General features: G+C 44.9%; 1 protein-coding gene across 1 annotated transcript in view; it reads left to right on the top strand.

Moving 5' to 3' along the window:
- Window positions 1–15,642, top strand: part of RDX (radixin) — a 573,297-nt gene extending 557,655 nt beyond the window's left edge. The window contains exon 14 of the mRNA XM_085621534.1: window positions 13,496–15,642. Within this exon, the coding sequence (XP_085477660.1) occupies window positions 13,496–13,660 (165 nt within the window). The 3' untranslated portion in view covers window positions 13,661–15,642. The remainder of the gene's footprint in view (window positions 1–13,495) is intronic.
- The last annotated feature ends 349 nt before the right edge of the window (window positions 15,643–15,991 follow it).

The raw sequence follows: 15,991 nt of genomic DNA, 5'->3' as shown, positions 1-15,991 counted from the left end.
CTTTTCTAATAGATGTTCGTCTGCTGCTCTGTGTAGAGCTTATTCTGTGGACCCCTTTACAGCTAGTAGTGATTCCTTTTCTTCCATTTGTCATACATTTGGTTGAGAAAAAGCATAAAGTAAATATGGTTACGGGTTATTTAGCTGCTATATTAGCTTGTTTTATTTCTCCGCATGCAGAGTGCTTTATTTAAACTTCCTATTGTGATTAGGTTTCTTAAGGGATTGTAGAATAGGTGTATGCCAAAGCCTTCCATTGATCAAGGTTGGTATTTAAATTTGGTGTCGACATATTTTATGGCTTCTCCTTTATAACCATTGTATACATGTAGTCTTAAGTTGTTTTAATGGAAAGTAGCCTTATTGCAAATACTTAAGACTATATGGGTTAATGTATTGCTAGCGCCGTCTGTGTATTCACCCTTCTCTGCTTTTCAGAAAGCTACAAATGTCCTGCAAGTCAAGCCATCTTTTATTTTACTAAGCCTGTGCCTGAATTTCACATGCTTCAGTTGAATTCTTTACCTAACTTCTTTCTTTGTTATCAGTCAAACAATGAAGAGGCAGCGTAGGTTCAACCCTAAGAAGGCTCTGAGTTTTTACTTGCAGTGGACATCAGCGTTTCAAAAGGAGAACAATTAGTTTTTCTTTTCAAGGATACTAGATTAGTTTGTGACTAGAAACAGTTACATTTTCTTAGGCTCTTACCAGCAGTGAAGCGTTACTACGAGTTGGCTCTAAAGTTTCCTTCTGAGGGATTCTGGCTCTTTCTGAGAGGTGTGGCCGCAACTTAAGCTTTGTTAAAGGTTGTCCAAAGGCAATCATTTTGTAATGTTTCCACCTGGTCTTCTCTTCACTCTTTCTTGAAATATTGTTGCCTGAAGTTGCAGAGTCGCTCTGTCCATTTCGTAAGACAGTGTTTCAGTCACTTGCTCTAACTATGCTTTGTCTTCATTCATTCTCTTCTGCTTTAGGGTGCACAGCTTTGAGAATGTTCATGTGAATATTCTGTGGAAGTGAATATCCATTAGAGTAACCAGTTATTTCAGTAGCATTCTTTCTGTTTGTTACAATTACACCCTCTGATTACTCAGGACTTCATATCCTTCCAACACAAATCATTTGGTATTCACTTTTATGCTCCATTTTTTTATGTCCATATACTTTTTGGGATCTATATGAGGTAACAGGTGAAAAGCCATGCACCTCTTGGGGAACAGGGGTTTGAATCATGAGAAAAATATGATTGAGGTATCAATTGGAAATAAGAGTAATACTTTGGCCATAAGTTACTTGGTGCCAAAGAGTTGTATAAGCCAGGTAGATCAAAAGAATATATTTTTATCAAAAATTCAGTTGCGAAGGAGGAGGTGCTCTTAGGCACAGTGCTTAAAGTAGAGGAGGCGAAAAAGTGTACATGACAACCCTGCGATGATAGACAAAAGATTTAGAAAGAATGTGTAGAATTGAATATAATAAATAACTGCAGAACCACAATCTGAACAGCTAGGTCTTTAGCCAAAAATGTCAATGACTTTGACATCCACTGCTAAAGACCGATCTGTTCAGGTTGTTGTTTCCATGTGTTTGCCTTGCCCCCCTTTTTATTAAAAAGCTTACCACATAAGTTCACAATAAATAGTGTTCTTCCAGCACGCACTCCAAGTACGCACTCCCACAGTGTAGCATGCTACTAGTCCAATTATCCTCTTCAGCGCTTGACAGTGGGGAATGATATAGAATATAAATGCTACAATACAGCACAGTCTCAACTACAGCATCCAGCTTCAGATTCACTTAGTAGAGTAAATTCCTCTTCCAAAGAATGGCGTGCATGTGGAAAGATTGAAGTAAAAATATCAAAATTAGTTATAAGAAGAGCAAAAAATGGAAGAATGAGTTGGCAAAGCGAGAAGTTACAAAAGAATTTGAGAAATAACTTTGTTATAAAAATCAAACTTAATCAAAGGCAGTCAATGCACATTAGTAAAAAAGATCCGAGTTTTTGGGCAGGAGGGAGGTCTGAAGTGGGGCGAAAGGGTAGGGACGAGTAGCACAGTATAGGGCTGGCCTCCTTTGCAGCAGTTAAAGTAAAAAAAGACAGAGGTGCAGTTGCATACTCCATGAATACACATGTAATGCAGGCCTCCATCTCCCAGATAAGTATTGTCAAAGCCAATTGGTCTCTGACCTTGTCACGCTGGTCCATTGATGATGATTTCTTTTTTTTTTTTTGCTTTTATGTGCAAGCTTAAACCTTAAAAGTAAAATGGGAAAAAAAGGGATGCATGCAACTTCATAAAGGTGGCAGACAAGAATATATGCTTAAGAAGCCAATAAAAATCCACCTGAAGATGGAACTTGTTACATTACTGTAGTAAATGACCATCTTTTGGGTAATCTCCCTCCAGATGTTTGCCTTATCTGGTTTGCTGTCTTTATACCTCTATTAACTTTGCTCCTGCTAAACAGTTGGTAAGTTCTTTGGCTCCCTCTTTAAACATGTTTTGAATTGGCTTACTCCTAATTGGTATATTTAACTTCATTATAAGTCCCTAGTATATGGTACAAAGTGTACCAAGGACATGTAAGGTAAATGCCACCTGTGGGCTGAAGCGCATATTGTGCCATTCCCCTACAGTGGTAGTGCAAACATGGCTTCAGGCCTATCATTGTAGTCTGGCTGTAGCAGTGCTAAAACTGCAATTCGATCTGTCAACATAAACCGTTTGACAGGTCAGAACCTTGTATTCAAATATTACTAAGTCAGCCCTGTTTGATAGAGATATCTAGCCGCAGATTCCTTACATTTGAACTTCAGGCGTCCGGCTGGATCCAAAAGATTTTTGATCGCAGTACCCCTGTGCGCCGATAGGTGGTGTCGCTCTACTCGTGACATCGTAGGCGTCTGGTTCGTCATCATCATGACGTAGGCGTCTATATAGGTACCTCCCGGGTGCGCTGATAGCAGTTCATTTCTTTCCGCGCCAGCTAGCGCAGAGTCCTTTTGGTGTGTAGGTATGTCCAGCGTGAAGCCTTCGGGGTTCAAGACGTGCGGCACTGGTCACCGCGCAATGTCTGTCATGGACTCCCAACCTGGTGCCTAGAGCGCGACCATGATCCAATGTCATGCTCCGACTGCCCGGCCATGGCGCTGAAGCCTTTCAGGGAGTGGCCCCTAAAGCGAATGACAGCCCGGCGTACGGCACCATAGTCTATCTCATTCGATAGGAAGGTCCGAGCACTGCTCAGGGGTTGTTGAAGACTTCTTCGTCCCAGTCCTTACGGTCAGGTAAGAAGCACAAGAAGCCGAAGCGTGCTTTGACTTTATCCTGCCCGTCACGCGACTGGGTCTGCTCCGCGTTTCACTCCCTTTGCGGGGCCGGGAGCAACGCCCGTTCAAGTAAAAGAATTCTATGACTCCATGTGTGCCATATTTGGGCGGCCTTGATCCTGCCGGAGCGCCTTCAGGACTCGCAGGCTCAGTAGGAGACCCTGTGGGTTCTGCGCCTCGTGTGCCACAGCCTCCTTTTGGATCCGGACCGGCACCGGTCTTTCCACTCTGACCTTCCCCGGTGCTGTCAGACGTCGAGACCCTCTGCGTCGCCAGTGCCCACCGGCTGTGCCTCCCCCGTGGTCATTACAGATGACACAGAGCCAGCTTGGCATCCACCGGCGCTGATGGAACCGTACAGCTCCATGCCTTACACTAACCTATTTTGAAGGGGTAAGGATGGATGAGGATGATTGTGAGGTGCAGCAGGATCCCTTTGAGATCCCGCAACCAAATCAGGAATTGGACTGGTATGAGGACCTGGCTTATGCCAGCAGCCTGGACACCTCTCCAGCCTCCCCTCTCCTGGCTACGGAGGAGGTGGTTTATTTTGCAGTGGTGGTGCGTAGGGCTGCAGAGGTGTTTGACCTACAGCTTCCTATGGTGGCTGTCAAGACTACTCGCTTGACTGAGTTCTTGAAGCCTGCTGTCTCTACCTTGGAACCCTAGCTGCCTTTCCACAAAACCTTGACAAACATTATACTGGGCACCTGGTCCAAGCCCAGCACAGGGATCCTGTGAATAGAACTATTGCCTGCCGCCACTGCCGTGCACCGGGCGACTCAACTTTCCTAGCCACCCGTCCCTCCCCACGGAATTTGGTGGTCCAAGCCTCCCCTTCTGCACCCCCGGACGGGGAATCCAAAAGGCTGGACAGCTTCAGTAAGATGATCTTTTCTTCCACCAGCCTAGCATTGCGGTCGGTAAACACTGCATGCCTCTTGGGCCGTTACTCCTATTCCCTATGGGATGCAGTTGTGCAAGTGATGCCAAGAGTGCCGGAGGAGGACCGGGCTTTCCTCTCCCTAGCTGTTGCAGAAGGGAGGGACGCAGCAAAGTTTTCCATACGATGTGGCTTAGAAATGACACTCGCTAGGCAGAGAGATTTCCTCGATGGTGGCCGTTAGGCGCCACTCCTGGCTGAGCACATCTGGCTTTTCAGGGGATGTCCAAGTTAACCTTATGGACTTGGCCTTTGATGGCATCCTTCTCTTTGGAGATGAGGCAGATGCAGCTATTGAGGACGTCAAGGACTTGCCGGCTATGGTCCAATCCCTGGGCCTCACCACGTCATCTCAGCCTGTCTGCTTTTTGCCCCTTTTGTGGCTACAGAAAGGGGTTCCAACCGCACCAAGACTATTCCAGCCAGACAGTGCCGCAAGTCCAGCAACCTCTGCGGGCCTTTTACACCATTCACCCTGACCTTGTGGGTCGGTTGACCAGAAGTCAGTTCAAGCCACAAACCCCTCCTCCACCGCAATACTTTCCTAATCCAATCCCTCCAGATCATAGCCGTTCAGTTGGTTGCAGGACACGCCATCACCTCCACCACATGCGAGAAATCACCTTGGACAGGTGAGTGTTGCAAATAGTCCAAAGGGGCAACTCTCTCCCCTTTGTGACTACCCCCTCCATCCTTGCCTCCTACTTATGATTGGCTGACGAATGATCACCTTGCCCTACTCCACGAGGAAGTCAAGACTCTCTTGACCAAGGGAGCTATAGAGAGGCTGTGGTTGCTATTACCGCTATTTTCTGGTTCCAAAGAAGGATGGGGCCGTCGTCCTATCCTCAAGCTCAAAGACCTCCACTATTTCCTCAAAAAGGAGAAATTCAAGATGTTCACCCTTGCTCAGGTCCTGTCTGCCCTGAACCCGGGAAACTCTATGGTAACTTTAGACTTGCGGGACGCCTATTACCATATCTCTGTCATGCCTGCGGCTATCTGTGGTTTACGGTGGACCCAGAGCACTTTCAGTTTACCATGCTCCCATTCAGCCTCCCCAGTGCCCCTCAGGTGTTCAGAAAGGTGATGGCTGTGGTCGCAGCCCATCTGTGGAGATCAGGAGCTCCAGTCTTCCCCTATCTCGACGACTGGTTGTTGAAGGCAGGCTCGTCCCAAGCCGTCTCTTCCCACCTCCCGACTACGGCGAACCTCTAGCATTCGCTGGGGTTCACTATCAATGTGTCAGTCACACCTGACTCCCTCTCAGACACTCCCTTTCATCGGAGAACTTCTGAACACTGTGCAGCTTCGGGCTTATCCTCCTGAGAGAAGAGTCCAGGATATTCAGACTATGATACCGATGTTTCAGCCTCTACCCTGGATTTTGGTGAGAATGACTCGGAGGCTGCTGGGCCTCATGGCCTCTTGTATCCTGCTGGTGGACCATGCCAGATGGCTTAAGCGGGCTCTGCATTGAGACCTGAAGTTTAATGGGCACAGCATCGATGGAATCTCACTAACCTGGTTCAGATATCGGAGGGCAGCGCAAACGGCCTGCGACTGGGTCATTTAGGGCCTTTAAGGCATTGTATTGGCATGTGTTTTAAATGCATATTTGCGGTAAAAGATATCCACGCAAAAAAATGCGTTGTAAAGGCTTAACGAGGTAAAAACCTCGTTGTAAAGGCTGTTTTCCCCTCCAGACTTGGCACAGAGTTTGGCATCCCGAGCTGTTGCAGATGAGCATTGGATCTCCGGTCAGGCAGCATTTTTGGGAGGATCTTCTGTCACAGCAGCAGGGAAGGGTCCTCCATCCGAACCTGTCCACCTTCTGCCTCCTTGCGTGGAGATTGAGCTGCGACAGTTGACAGCTTTCAACCTTTCTCCCGAAGTGTGTGAGGTTATTCTGTCAGCCAGGTGTCCCTCCACAAGGTCTGTTTACACCTGCTGATGGCAGAGATTTTGTAAATATTGCACAGACCGATCTGTTGATCGCTTCTCTGCCTCCATTTGACATTCTTCTATTCATTTTATCCTTGGCCCAGCAGGGCTCTGCTCTGGGCACCCTGAAATGCTACCTTTCGACCCTGTTTGATTTTCTTAGGTTGCCAGACCAACCATCACTTTTTAAATCACCTCTTGTAAAGACATTTCTGAAGGGGCCCACTCATTTCCTTTCACCTTTTATTATGCCTCAGTGGGACCTTAATTTGGTTCTCACTATCTTGATGTGTGTACCGTTTAACCAATGCATAACTGCCCCTCCTACTGCTCTCTATCAAAACAGCCTTTTTTTGTGGCAATAACTTCTGCCAGGTGAGGGAGCGAACTGCAGGCTCGGTCATCGTAGCCCCCTTACCTGACCTGCTTTCCAGACAAAGTAGTACTCCGCACTAGGGCTTCTTTTCTGACCAAGGTAGTAACACCTTTCCATATGGGACAATCTTACCTTACTCACCTTCTATGCTCTTCCACATCCTTCTAAAGAAAAAGAGCCTCTCCACCATCTGGACCTAAAAAGTTTTGTCATTCTACCTTGACCAAAACTAAAATGTTCCAGGTGGACGACCAGCTTTCATAGGGTACGTTGGTATAAAGAAGGGGCGTTCTGTTCCGAAGAGGATCATAGCACATTGGTTCATTCTCCGCATTAAAATAAATGACTACTTGGCGAAGAAACAGCCTCCTGAAGGGCATAGGGTCCATCCTGCCAAGGCAGCCACCATGGCTCTTCTGCATGCTTTTCCAGTTCATGACATTTGCTAGGCAGCCACGTGGACATCTCTGCACACGCTCGGTAAACATTACTGCCTGGATAACCAGGTCAGCAGGGAGGGCCCTTTTGGCCAGTCTGTTCTGCAGGACTTCTTGGTTTGAAGCTTCTCTGCAGTCCCTCCTCTGGGGATGGTATTACTTGGGTATCTGTTCAAAGGTAAGGAATCTGCGGCTAGATGTCTCTATCAGACGGACAAGTTACTTGCCTTCGGTAACGCCTGATCTGGTAGAGACATGATCTAGCTGCAGTCCTTACTCACCCACCCATCCTCCCCACATTTCAGATTGGTTTTAGTGTAGGGGCTATTTTCCTTCTGGGCCCTAGTTGTGTTTTTTACACACTATGGTCAGTCACTTCATTGTTCCGAGCTTCTGGCGTGGAAAATCGAGAAAAGTACTGACGTCAGCACTCCGGGGTGGTGCCTATATAGACGACTGGGATGTCATGACGACGACTAACCCAACACCACATATCAGCGCGCAGGGGTACTGCTATCACAAATCTTCCGAAGTTTAAAGATAAGCAATCTGCATTTAGATCATGCCTCTACCAGATAAGGCGTTACCGAAGGTAAGTTTCTTGTCCATGTAGGCATTTTGGCCCTCAGTGCAGAGTACATGGTATTTAAAAGTAAGACATCTAATGTTAGCATGTCCTTACAGTGACTAGCACCCAAAAGCTATTTTCTCTGTAGGAATGCTGGCCGGCCAATAAAGAAACGCCATGAAACAATTTTTAATATTAATTCTGCTATCATCTTATGGTAGGGACCAGCTAGAAACATGATTCAGCAACTTTTAAAACATTTATTAAAATCCCAATCTAATCATGAAATCTGATTTTTAATTAATTTTATGGAAAAGTAACTTTTAGAAAGTTACCTTTTCCCTGCTTGAACCTTCCAAGGCCCATTTTCCTAGGCCCAGTGGCAAATGTACCACACGAAAGGTGATTGGAGAAATGATTGTGATTTGTATAACAACTGGCAATCGCTCAGGGTACCAACTGAATCCATCATTCTTTTGCTCACTATGCCACACCAGTTTGGACCCAGCCATATGCAAATCAGTCTTGACCTTGCTCGTCATGGGAACAGTCTGGTCCTTCCCGAACTGTAACCCAGGACTGGTTTGCTCTAGTTATGGGCTCATCTGCCGGCTGCAGCTTGGTTCCAGTGACAGTGAGTGCGGGAGCCATGTCTTGGAATAACTATGGCACTTAGGGCAGTACATGAAACCCACAGAAGATTGGAATCTACAAATAAATCCAAGGACATTTTTTCTATCCTCAATGACCTTACTAATCTAGATACGGTTCGACCCAAGATCATCCCCACTCAGTCCCTATGCGACTCTATTTTATTGACAAAATACTGGACATCAAAGCCAGCATTCCTCGACCGGTGTCCCCCCTTACATCTGGTATGATAATCAAGCCGAATCATTACACCATAAGTTTCCCACCCATCACCCAGGACCAATTTTGGGAATTACTGTCAAGAGTAAAATCCGGTGCACCTTCAGATAGTTGCCCGCCCCACATCTTAAGAGTGCTTCCTGACTCACCCAGCCCCTGCCCTCACACTCCTGAACAACTCCCTGACTCTTGGACTAGTCCCCGCAGCTTTTAAAGAAGCTATAGTTATTCCGCTTCTAAAAAAACCAGGGGCAGATCCTGCCTGTAAAGCCAATTTTCGACCTATCTCGCTGCTGCCTTACTTGGCAAAAGTCCTGGAGGCACACGTGGCCAAATGCCTATCTAACTTCCTTGAGGAATCCTCCTGCTTCGATCCCCATCAGGCAGGCTTTCGGCCTGCACATTCGACTGAAGCAGTAGTCACGACAGTCCTGGACACCCTGCGTGACTGTGCCGACAGACGCTCTCCACAAGCCCTGGTGCTCCTGGATCTCTCTGCCGGTTTCGACACGGTCGACCACAACATCTTGGTCGACCGTGTCGAACAAGCCGGCATCCGGGACCTAGCAGCCGGCTGGCTGTGATCCTTCCTGACAGCCCGTAACCAAACTCTACGTCTTGGTGACTTAATGGGCGTCAAGCAGGCTATCACTTGCGGAGTACCACAGGTCTCATCCCTGTCTCCCCACCTATTCAATCTGTATATACTTCCCCTGATTCAGACCTTAAGAGACAACCAGGTGAGAGTCTTCAACTATGCAGACGATTTACAACTGCTCTTTACCATCGACAACACCGAAGACTCCATACGGCACTTCCAGTCTACCATGAGCTTCATTAAAACCTGGATGGACCAGAACCAGCTCAAATTAAACCCGGGTAAAACCGAGCTAGTCCTGACCGGCGAAAGCGGCAAGTACTGGGGCCCGCACTACTGGCCCTCTGAATTGGGCCAAGCTCCAACGCCCTCCTTGTCAGCTAAAACACTTGGAGTCACGGTGGACTGTGACTTATCTCTTAAAACACAAGTAGGTCAGGTGGTCTCCAAGTGCTTCTTCCAACTGAAAAAAATCCGGAAGGTACGTCACCTGCTCACACCCGAGGCTATCACCCAGGTGGTGATCTCTACGGTACTATCCCATCTGGACTACGCAAATGCCATCTACCTAGGTCTTTCCAACTACCTGGTTAAGCGACTCCAGATGGTACAGAACCATGCCGCAAGGCTAATCCTGAACCAACCAAGGCGTCAGGCAGCCACCCCCCTCTTAAGGAAACTACACTGGCTTCCAGTAGCCCAGCGCTGCGCCTTCAAGACTGGCTGCATAATCTTCAAGTCTCTATACTGCAAAAGTCCATCTTTCATTAACAACCTGATTTCTAAATACACCCCTTCCCGCAACCTACGCTCACTCCACCAGAGCCTCCTGCAGACGCGTTCCTTCAAACTAAAGCGCGCAGGAGGTCGTAGGTTTGCCACCCTCGCTTCCTGCTTGTGGAATTCTCTCCCTGTGGAGACCCGGAATTGTCAAGACCTCCTATCCTTCCGGAAAGCCTTGAAGACCTGGCTCTTCAGACAAGCATTCTCATAAACACTCTCCCCTCTATGTTCATGTTACTGCTGATCTTAGCGCCAAGCAACCAATCGGTGATAATGCGCTCTAGAAATATTTTAATAACATAACATAACAGGAAAGCTTGCAGTTTGTCTAACCATTGACAATTGCTCAGCATAGCATCCCAACACATTGTTCTTTTGCTCACTTTGCTACTTAGTGTGCAGCCTGCCATATTCAAATCCGTCTTAACCATGCTCCTCATGGGAACAGTCCAACCCGAACTGCCTGGCCAGGTCCTCCCTGAACTGGAACACAAGCAACCCAGGACCAGTTTCTCCCTAGTTAAGTGACAGTGAGCACTGCACCCACGTCTGGGCATAACCATGCCACTTGGAGTGTTACATTAAACACATAAAAGGTGATTAAACCAAGCTGTACCCAGCTGATGAGCCCTTAACTAGGGCATAACTGCTCCTGGGTTGCTTGTGTTCCGGTTCAGAGAGTACCTGACCTGCTGTTGGCCTTTGCTTGAGTAAGAACTGATCCCTAAGTGCTGTTCTCAAGATCCTGGAACGATTGGCTGTGTCTGGTTGGAATTCTCCTCCCACCCCTAAAAACCTGGTACTTAAACCTTTTCAACTTTAAGACCTCCATAGGACCGGGACCAACCTGCAACACCGATCCGCCCAACTTGCGTTGCTGCTGGGCTGAAGATTCAGTTGTCTCCTGCTTGGAGCTTCTCTGCAGTGGCAAATCCAGTTCAGCAGGTCCTCGTGGAAGAGGTATCTGGCATTGTGGAGCCCTCCTTGGCTACAGCCTGGCTGTGCTGAAGGATTTCAAGCTCAGGCGAAGTGTCTGGTCGGCGAGAGGACTTGCCTTGGTGTGAAATTTGAATTTCTCCCACTGTGAACTTTACCTGCCAAAACCAACAGCTTCCCAAGTCCAACAGCTATCTGACTTGGAATCTTCTTTGGCTACAGCCTGATACCTTGCCCCGCTGAAGATTTAAACTTCCTTTTTGATACTAAGTCCCAAAGTAAATCCTTTGTCGAACCTTTGTCATGCCACATTGCGGTCGCCCTCAAATTGCTCCCAAGTCCTGATCTACCACGACCAGTTGATACTAATTGTTGCTTAACTTTTTTGGGCGCTATTTTTTTTTTTTTTTAACTCTAAAAAAATCACGTTGCAAGTTCCCGTTATTGGATTTTTGTCATTTTGATGTTTGGTTAGAATTCACAATTTTTTTCTACAAATGGAATTTTTTTTGTGTTGTGACTTTATCACGGTTTTGGTACTGAATGAATACTTTACACTGTGTCCTAAGGTGAGCCTGTCTGCTCTGTACTACCGTAGCCAGCGGGAGAGTGGGACAGGTAGTACGGGGGGTGGGGACTCAGGTTAACTTAGTGACTCTAAGGGTTCACCCTAATAAGGATTGTGATTATTACTTAAGGTGGATGGTCACCTCCCTCAACTAATAACCCAATTTGTTACAATAGGTATGTGCTAGTTCCTTGGGAAATTTTGTCTCCATGCATTTTGGTTGAGACTGTATACCTCTTCTCTGACATTGTTACCTTGTCTGATCGGGGCTGTGTGTTGTGTACTTGTGGCCATGTTAGTGATGCAAGTACAGCCTGAATTGCTGTCAGCAACAGAACACTCTTTAGATGCCATTCTTGCTCCGAAAGTCGTAAACAATGCTCTGTCTTTTGTATGTGGAGGATGACTCTTGTAGCAGCAGCCTCCAAGCTACACAGAGCAGTTCCCTTGAAGGCTTGTGTATACTGTTTCTGTGGACTGGAGAGATGGACTCCTTTGCCTCTTTGGAAATCGGGTGGATATAGTGAACTGAGAATTCATGTATTGGGGAGGCTACAGCTGGGTGATCTCAGGAGATAGAAGCTTAAAGGGAAGTGTAAATAACTGAAAAAATTTACAAAATAATCCCATTATATAGTAAACACAAAGTATGATGAAACGCTGCCCTCTCCCAGACCACCTCGTTCATTGCTAGGGATGTGCTTGTGGGAAAATGCAGCATTGGAGCTCTGTAAAATGTTAAGCAACTGTTGAAACAAAAATGAGCAAAGCTAATAGGATACACCTGTGAGCGCTATGGGCCTTGGGAATGTTTTGTAGCCATGCTTTACAACAGCGTGAATGCTTTGAGGTATGGCTATAACCAATTGTAAAAGCGCTATAATGCAGCCAGGGCTAATGCACTTTTTAAAGTGAATTAGTGCTGAATGCATCATAGCCCTTTTATTTTTAGCTATGCTGCTATACAGCATAGCTATAAATCATTTCCAAAGTCTTCCATACCCGTGCTATACAGCATGAGCAAAAGGCAATGGCAGAGCTAACTGTTTTAAAGGTGAGTCCTAGTGGCTTTGCCATGCATGTTAAGGTTTGGCTCAACTCCCTTGTGATTCAGAGGTAATCAGTTAATCCTCCCAAGCATGAAAAATTAAAACAAATAAGCCATTTGGCAAAAAAATTATCACATATAGAAAACAATTGCACCCATGTCCATGCCTAAGTGAAAGCACATTTTGGAAGCAGTTAATATCTGTGTTGTCGCAATAATAGTAGACAGCATCTGTTGTCACAAACATCCATTTCAAATGAGCAAAGTGCTTCTTTAAAGTGTGTGCGGCATAGTAAAACATATCTGCAAATGGCAAGAGGTTCAACAAGGGTGCCATGGAAGAAGGCAAAAATAAGTAGTGCCTCAAGCTCGGTGCATTCAGTGGAAGGACCACAGTCAAGCTGAAGCATTCAGTACATGGTCCATGCTCCAGCCAAAAGAGGAGGAAGCGAAGCCAGCTTGCCAGTTAAAAGGCATCAAATTAGAGTGACAGTGAAGTCAACAAATGCCATGCAATCGGCGGGCTGCAAGGCCATTGCTGTATGCAGTATCTCTTGCAAGCGAGACCTAGAAAGGTACTGTTGGACGTTCAGGTATTGCTCATACTATCATTGTGACTCATGCTCCCAAAGATCAAAGGGGATAGACTACTACTCGATCAGGATGCTTGGAGTACCTTGCATGTAGCTGCATTTAATTTAACACTCGGTATGTGGGATTCATTGGACGCAGGATCACCAGCCACGCTTTTTATCTTTATGCACAGTAGTAATACAGCCATAGTATACTTCAGAAACAGTTACTGTCAGCAGGTGACATATTTATGGTGTATTACATGTCTTCCCTAATTTTGTTTCATTTTTTAATGTTGTTCATATTTTTTATTTACGATTATGCTTGGTCGCAGCGCTATATGGCTCTGCTTAAACCTATGGGCAGTACTCAGGCCAGTTGTTTTAAGGAATTTATGCTATTTTTTCCCAAGAGTAGTTCACGCCTGTCCTGTGCAAGAAATAATTTTTTAATTACAGACCCTCTGGAATATAAAGATCCTTATCGTATTTCTATGCTTTTCTACTCTTCCTCGCAGGCACTGAGTTCAGAGTTGGCCCAAGCCAGGGATGATACTAAGAAAACTCAAAACGATGTCCTTCATGCTGAGAACGTTAAAGCAGGCCGTGACAAATACAAAACTCTCCGACAGATCCGACAAGGAAACACAAAGCAACGCATTGATGAATTTGAGTCTATGTGAGAATTTTTTTATGTGTTCTTTGTAAAGCTGAACCGCCGGCAGTGGAAAACAAAGCAGGCCTTTGCAGAGCTGAAAGGATCACGCCCCACCTTTGCCAAAGCACTTGTACCAGTTTGACTGTGGTGGTTAAAAAAACCAATTGCCATAAAGCCATTCAACAACCAGGCCTTATGATGTCAACTTTCCGATCTATTAATGATCTCATATCAGCTGTTCATTTGCATTGCTGTGGTTCCTCCTGAAGATTGGCACTAATTATCAATGCTGACATATGTAAAGTGTTATTGAAAAGAATTTTAACAAGACATTTTACGTAGCCTAGACCCAAAACCGAAATAAATGTACAAGGTATAATTTTATGTTTGGTTTACCAGCATAACACGTTTGAGGCTGCTGATTTTTTTTTTTTTTTCTTTTAATAATCTTTTATGCTTTTTATTCCCTAGCAGAAGTGCTTGTTGTTTCATGACCTGTCATCATTGAGAGTTTTCTATGCCTGTCTTTTCAAAAAGGTCTGGCTAACTGATAGTTGTTATAACTGACATTTTATCCCACTGCACTGGTCTCCCTTTGACCTGTTGCTTGTCATCAATACCTACTCCGGTATGTAAATTTGCAGGCGAGACTGAGCGCAGAGCATTGTATCAAAAAGACGATAAGCCAGACCTTTCTGCCCAGCGAGGATATAAAACCATCACTCCCAGGGAGGGGGCAGTTTACTACCTCAACATTGCACAGGTGATGACCGGTTCTTCAAACACTGCACTCAGACTGCTTGAGTGTAGCTTTATAAGTCTGTGGTGTAATACCGTAGGAAGTTACTGACCTTTTTACTTTTCAGATTGCCTTTAATCGTAGCATATTTTTATAGCGCTAAGCACTGTTTGTAAAAGAATGTGATATTAAAATGTCACTGGTTCTATATCTTAAGGGATGTGTAAAATATATGTTTGCGTATGGAACTTTCCATACTAAATGCTTTTCTTATTCAGCACATGCCTGGGAGCATAACTTTGCTTCTCAGTGGAGGAGACCGTAGAATTGTGGCCTTGTTCTTAGTATTAATAATTGTCCATTTCCTTAACGTATTAAAGATGAGGTGGAAATATCTGTTTACAGAAATCACTTCGTTTTCAGAGAATTTGGTCATATCTTGGTTTTTCGTTTGACTGTAACAACCTTGAATCCTTTCAAAGTACTTGCTCACTATAGCATTTTCAGAAAGAAAAGCCTTACTTTCGGTGAAGTTGGGTCAGCGATTGCGTTCGGTATTATGCACTCAGAAACAAGCGTTTATCAATTCTTATTACAAAATTGCCATGCTGTTTAATATCTTTCATGCACAATAGAGTCAGATTACTATGAAAAAATATGTTGCGCTTTGGCATTAGGTCAATTTTGTGCTAAGAAAAGATAATGTCCTAGTTAGTTTGCTGGGCCGCAAATGCAGATACGTAGGTTAGACTTAAAGAATGGTATGCACATGCTTCAGTACACTGCCTTGTGAATTGTTTCTATTTGCAGTGCCTGAAAGAGCAGGAAATATATCACAATGTTTGCACATTGAAGCATGAGAGTTTGTTTTTCTAAAGTGTTTGCCATAGCAGATGAAATACTGTGCTCTGAAAGGCATTTCCCTAATGTGTGTGCAAAAATATATTAATCTGTTATCAGTGTTGGGAAATGGCGGTTATTGCATTTTGCATTCATGATCAATAATTCCTAAGCTTTATTATGGATACAATCCATTTGCACAGCTGTTTTCGATGAACAAGACAGAATGGCCATTTGTATTTTATACATTTTCTTTAAAGGTAAATTGGCTTTACCAGGTCTCCCAAGCAGTAGAGGGGGACATTCAGATTTCTCTACTATAAACATGCTTTTCCCCATATCATGTTTCACGTTGTCCAGTTAAACTGCAGTTCCAAATATTTACACCGCATTCTCGTTAACAATAAAAACATACAGTTCTGTCTTCCTGAGATTTGTCATGATTTGAATAAATGCCTCTTAGTAGCAGAGCTTTAGGTTGCTGTATGTTTTTGTGTCCTCTATACCGGCAACTTGCCAATGATAAAGTTAAATGATATGACAACTATAGTAGTCCCTAGGAAAAATACATTGGGTGGGGATGTAGCTTAACGTTGTTGCATTATGTTTGTTCTTGATATAATGCTGAGCATATACCATCAAGATTGTCTTTTGGTGGTGTAGGGTGCATGGTTGGTCTTGTTACAGTGACTTAAGGCAGCACTAAAAACTATAATATCCTCACTTTATGTAATACTGGAACAGTGATCCCTGTATTTTGGAAAATAGCTGTGATAA

Source organism: Triturus cristatus, chromosome 8 (genome assembly GCF_964204655.1).
Source record: "Triturus cristatus chromosome 8, aTriCri1.1, whole genome shotgun sequence".
Lineage (NCBI taxonomy): Eukaryota > Metazoa > Chordata > Amphibia > Caudata > Salamandridae > Triturus > Triturus cristatus.
Note: the sequence above shows the minus strand (reverse complement) of the source record. Positions and strands in the feature narration are given on the sequence as shown.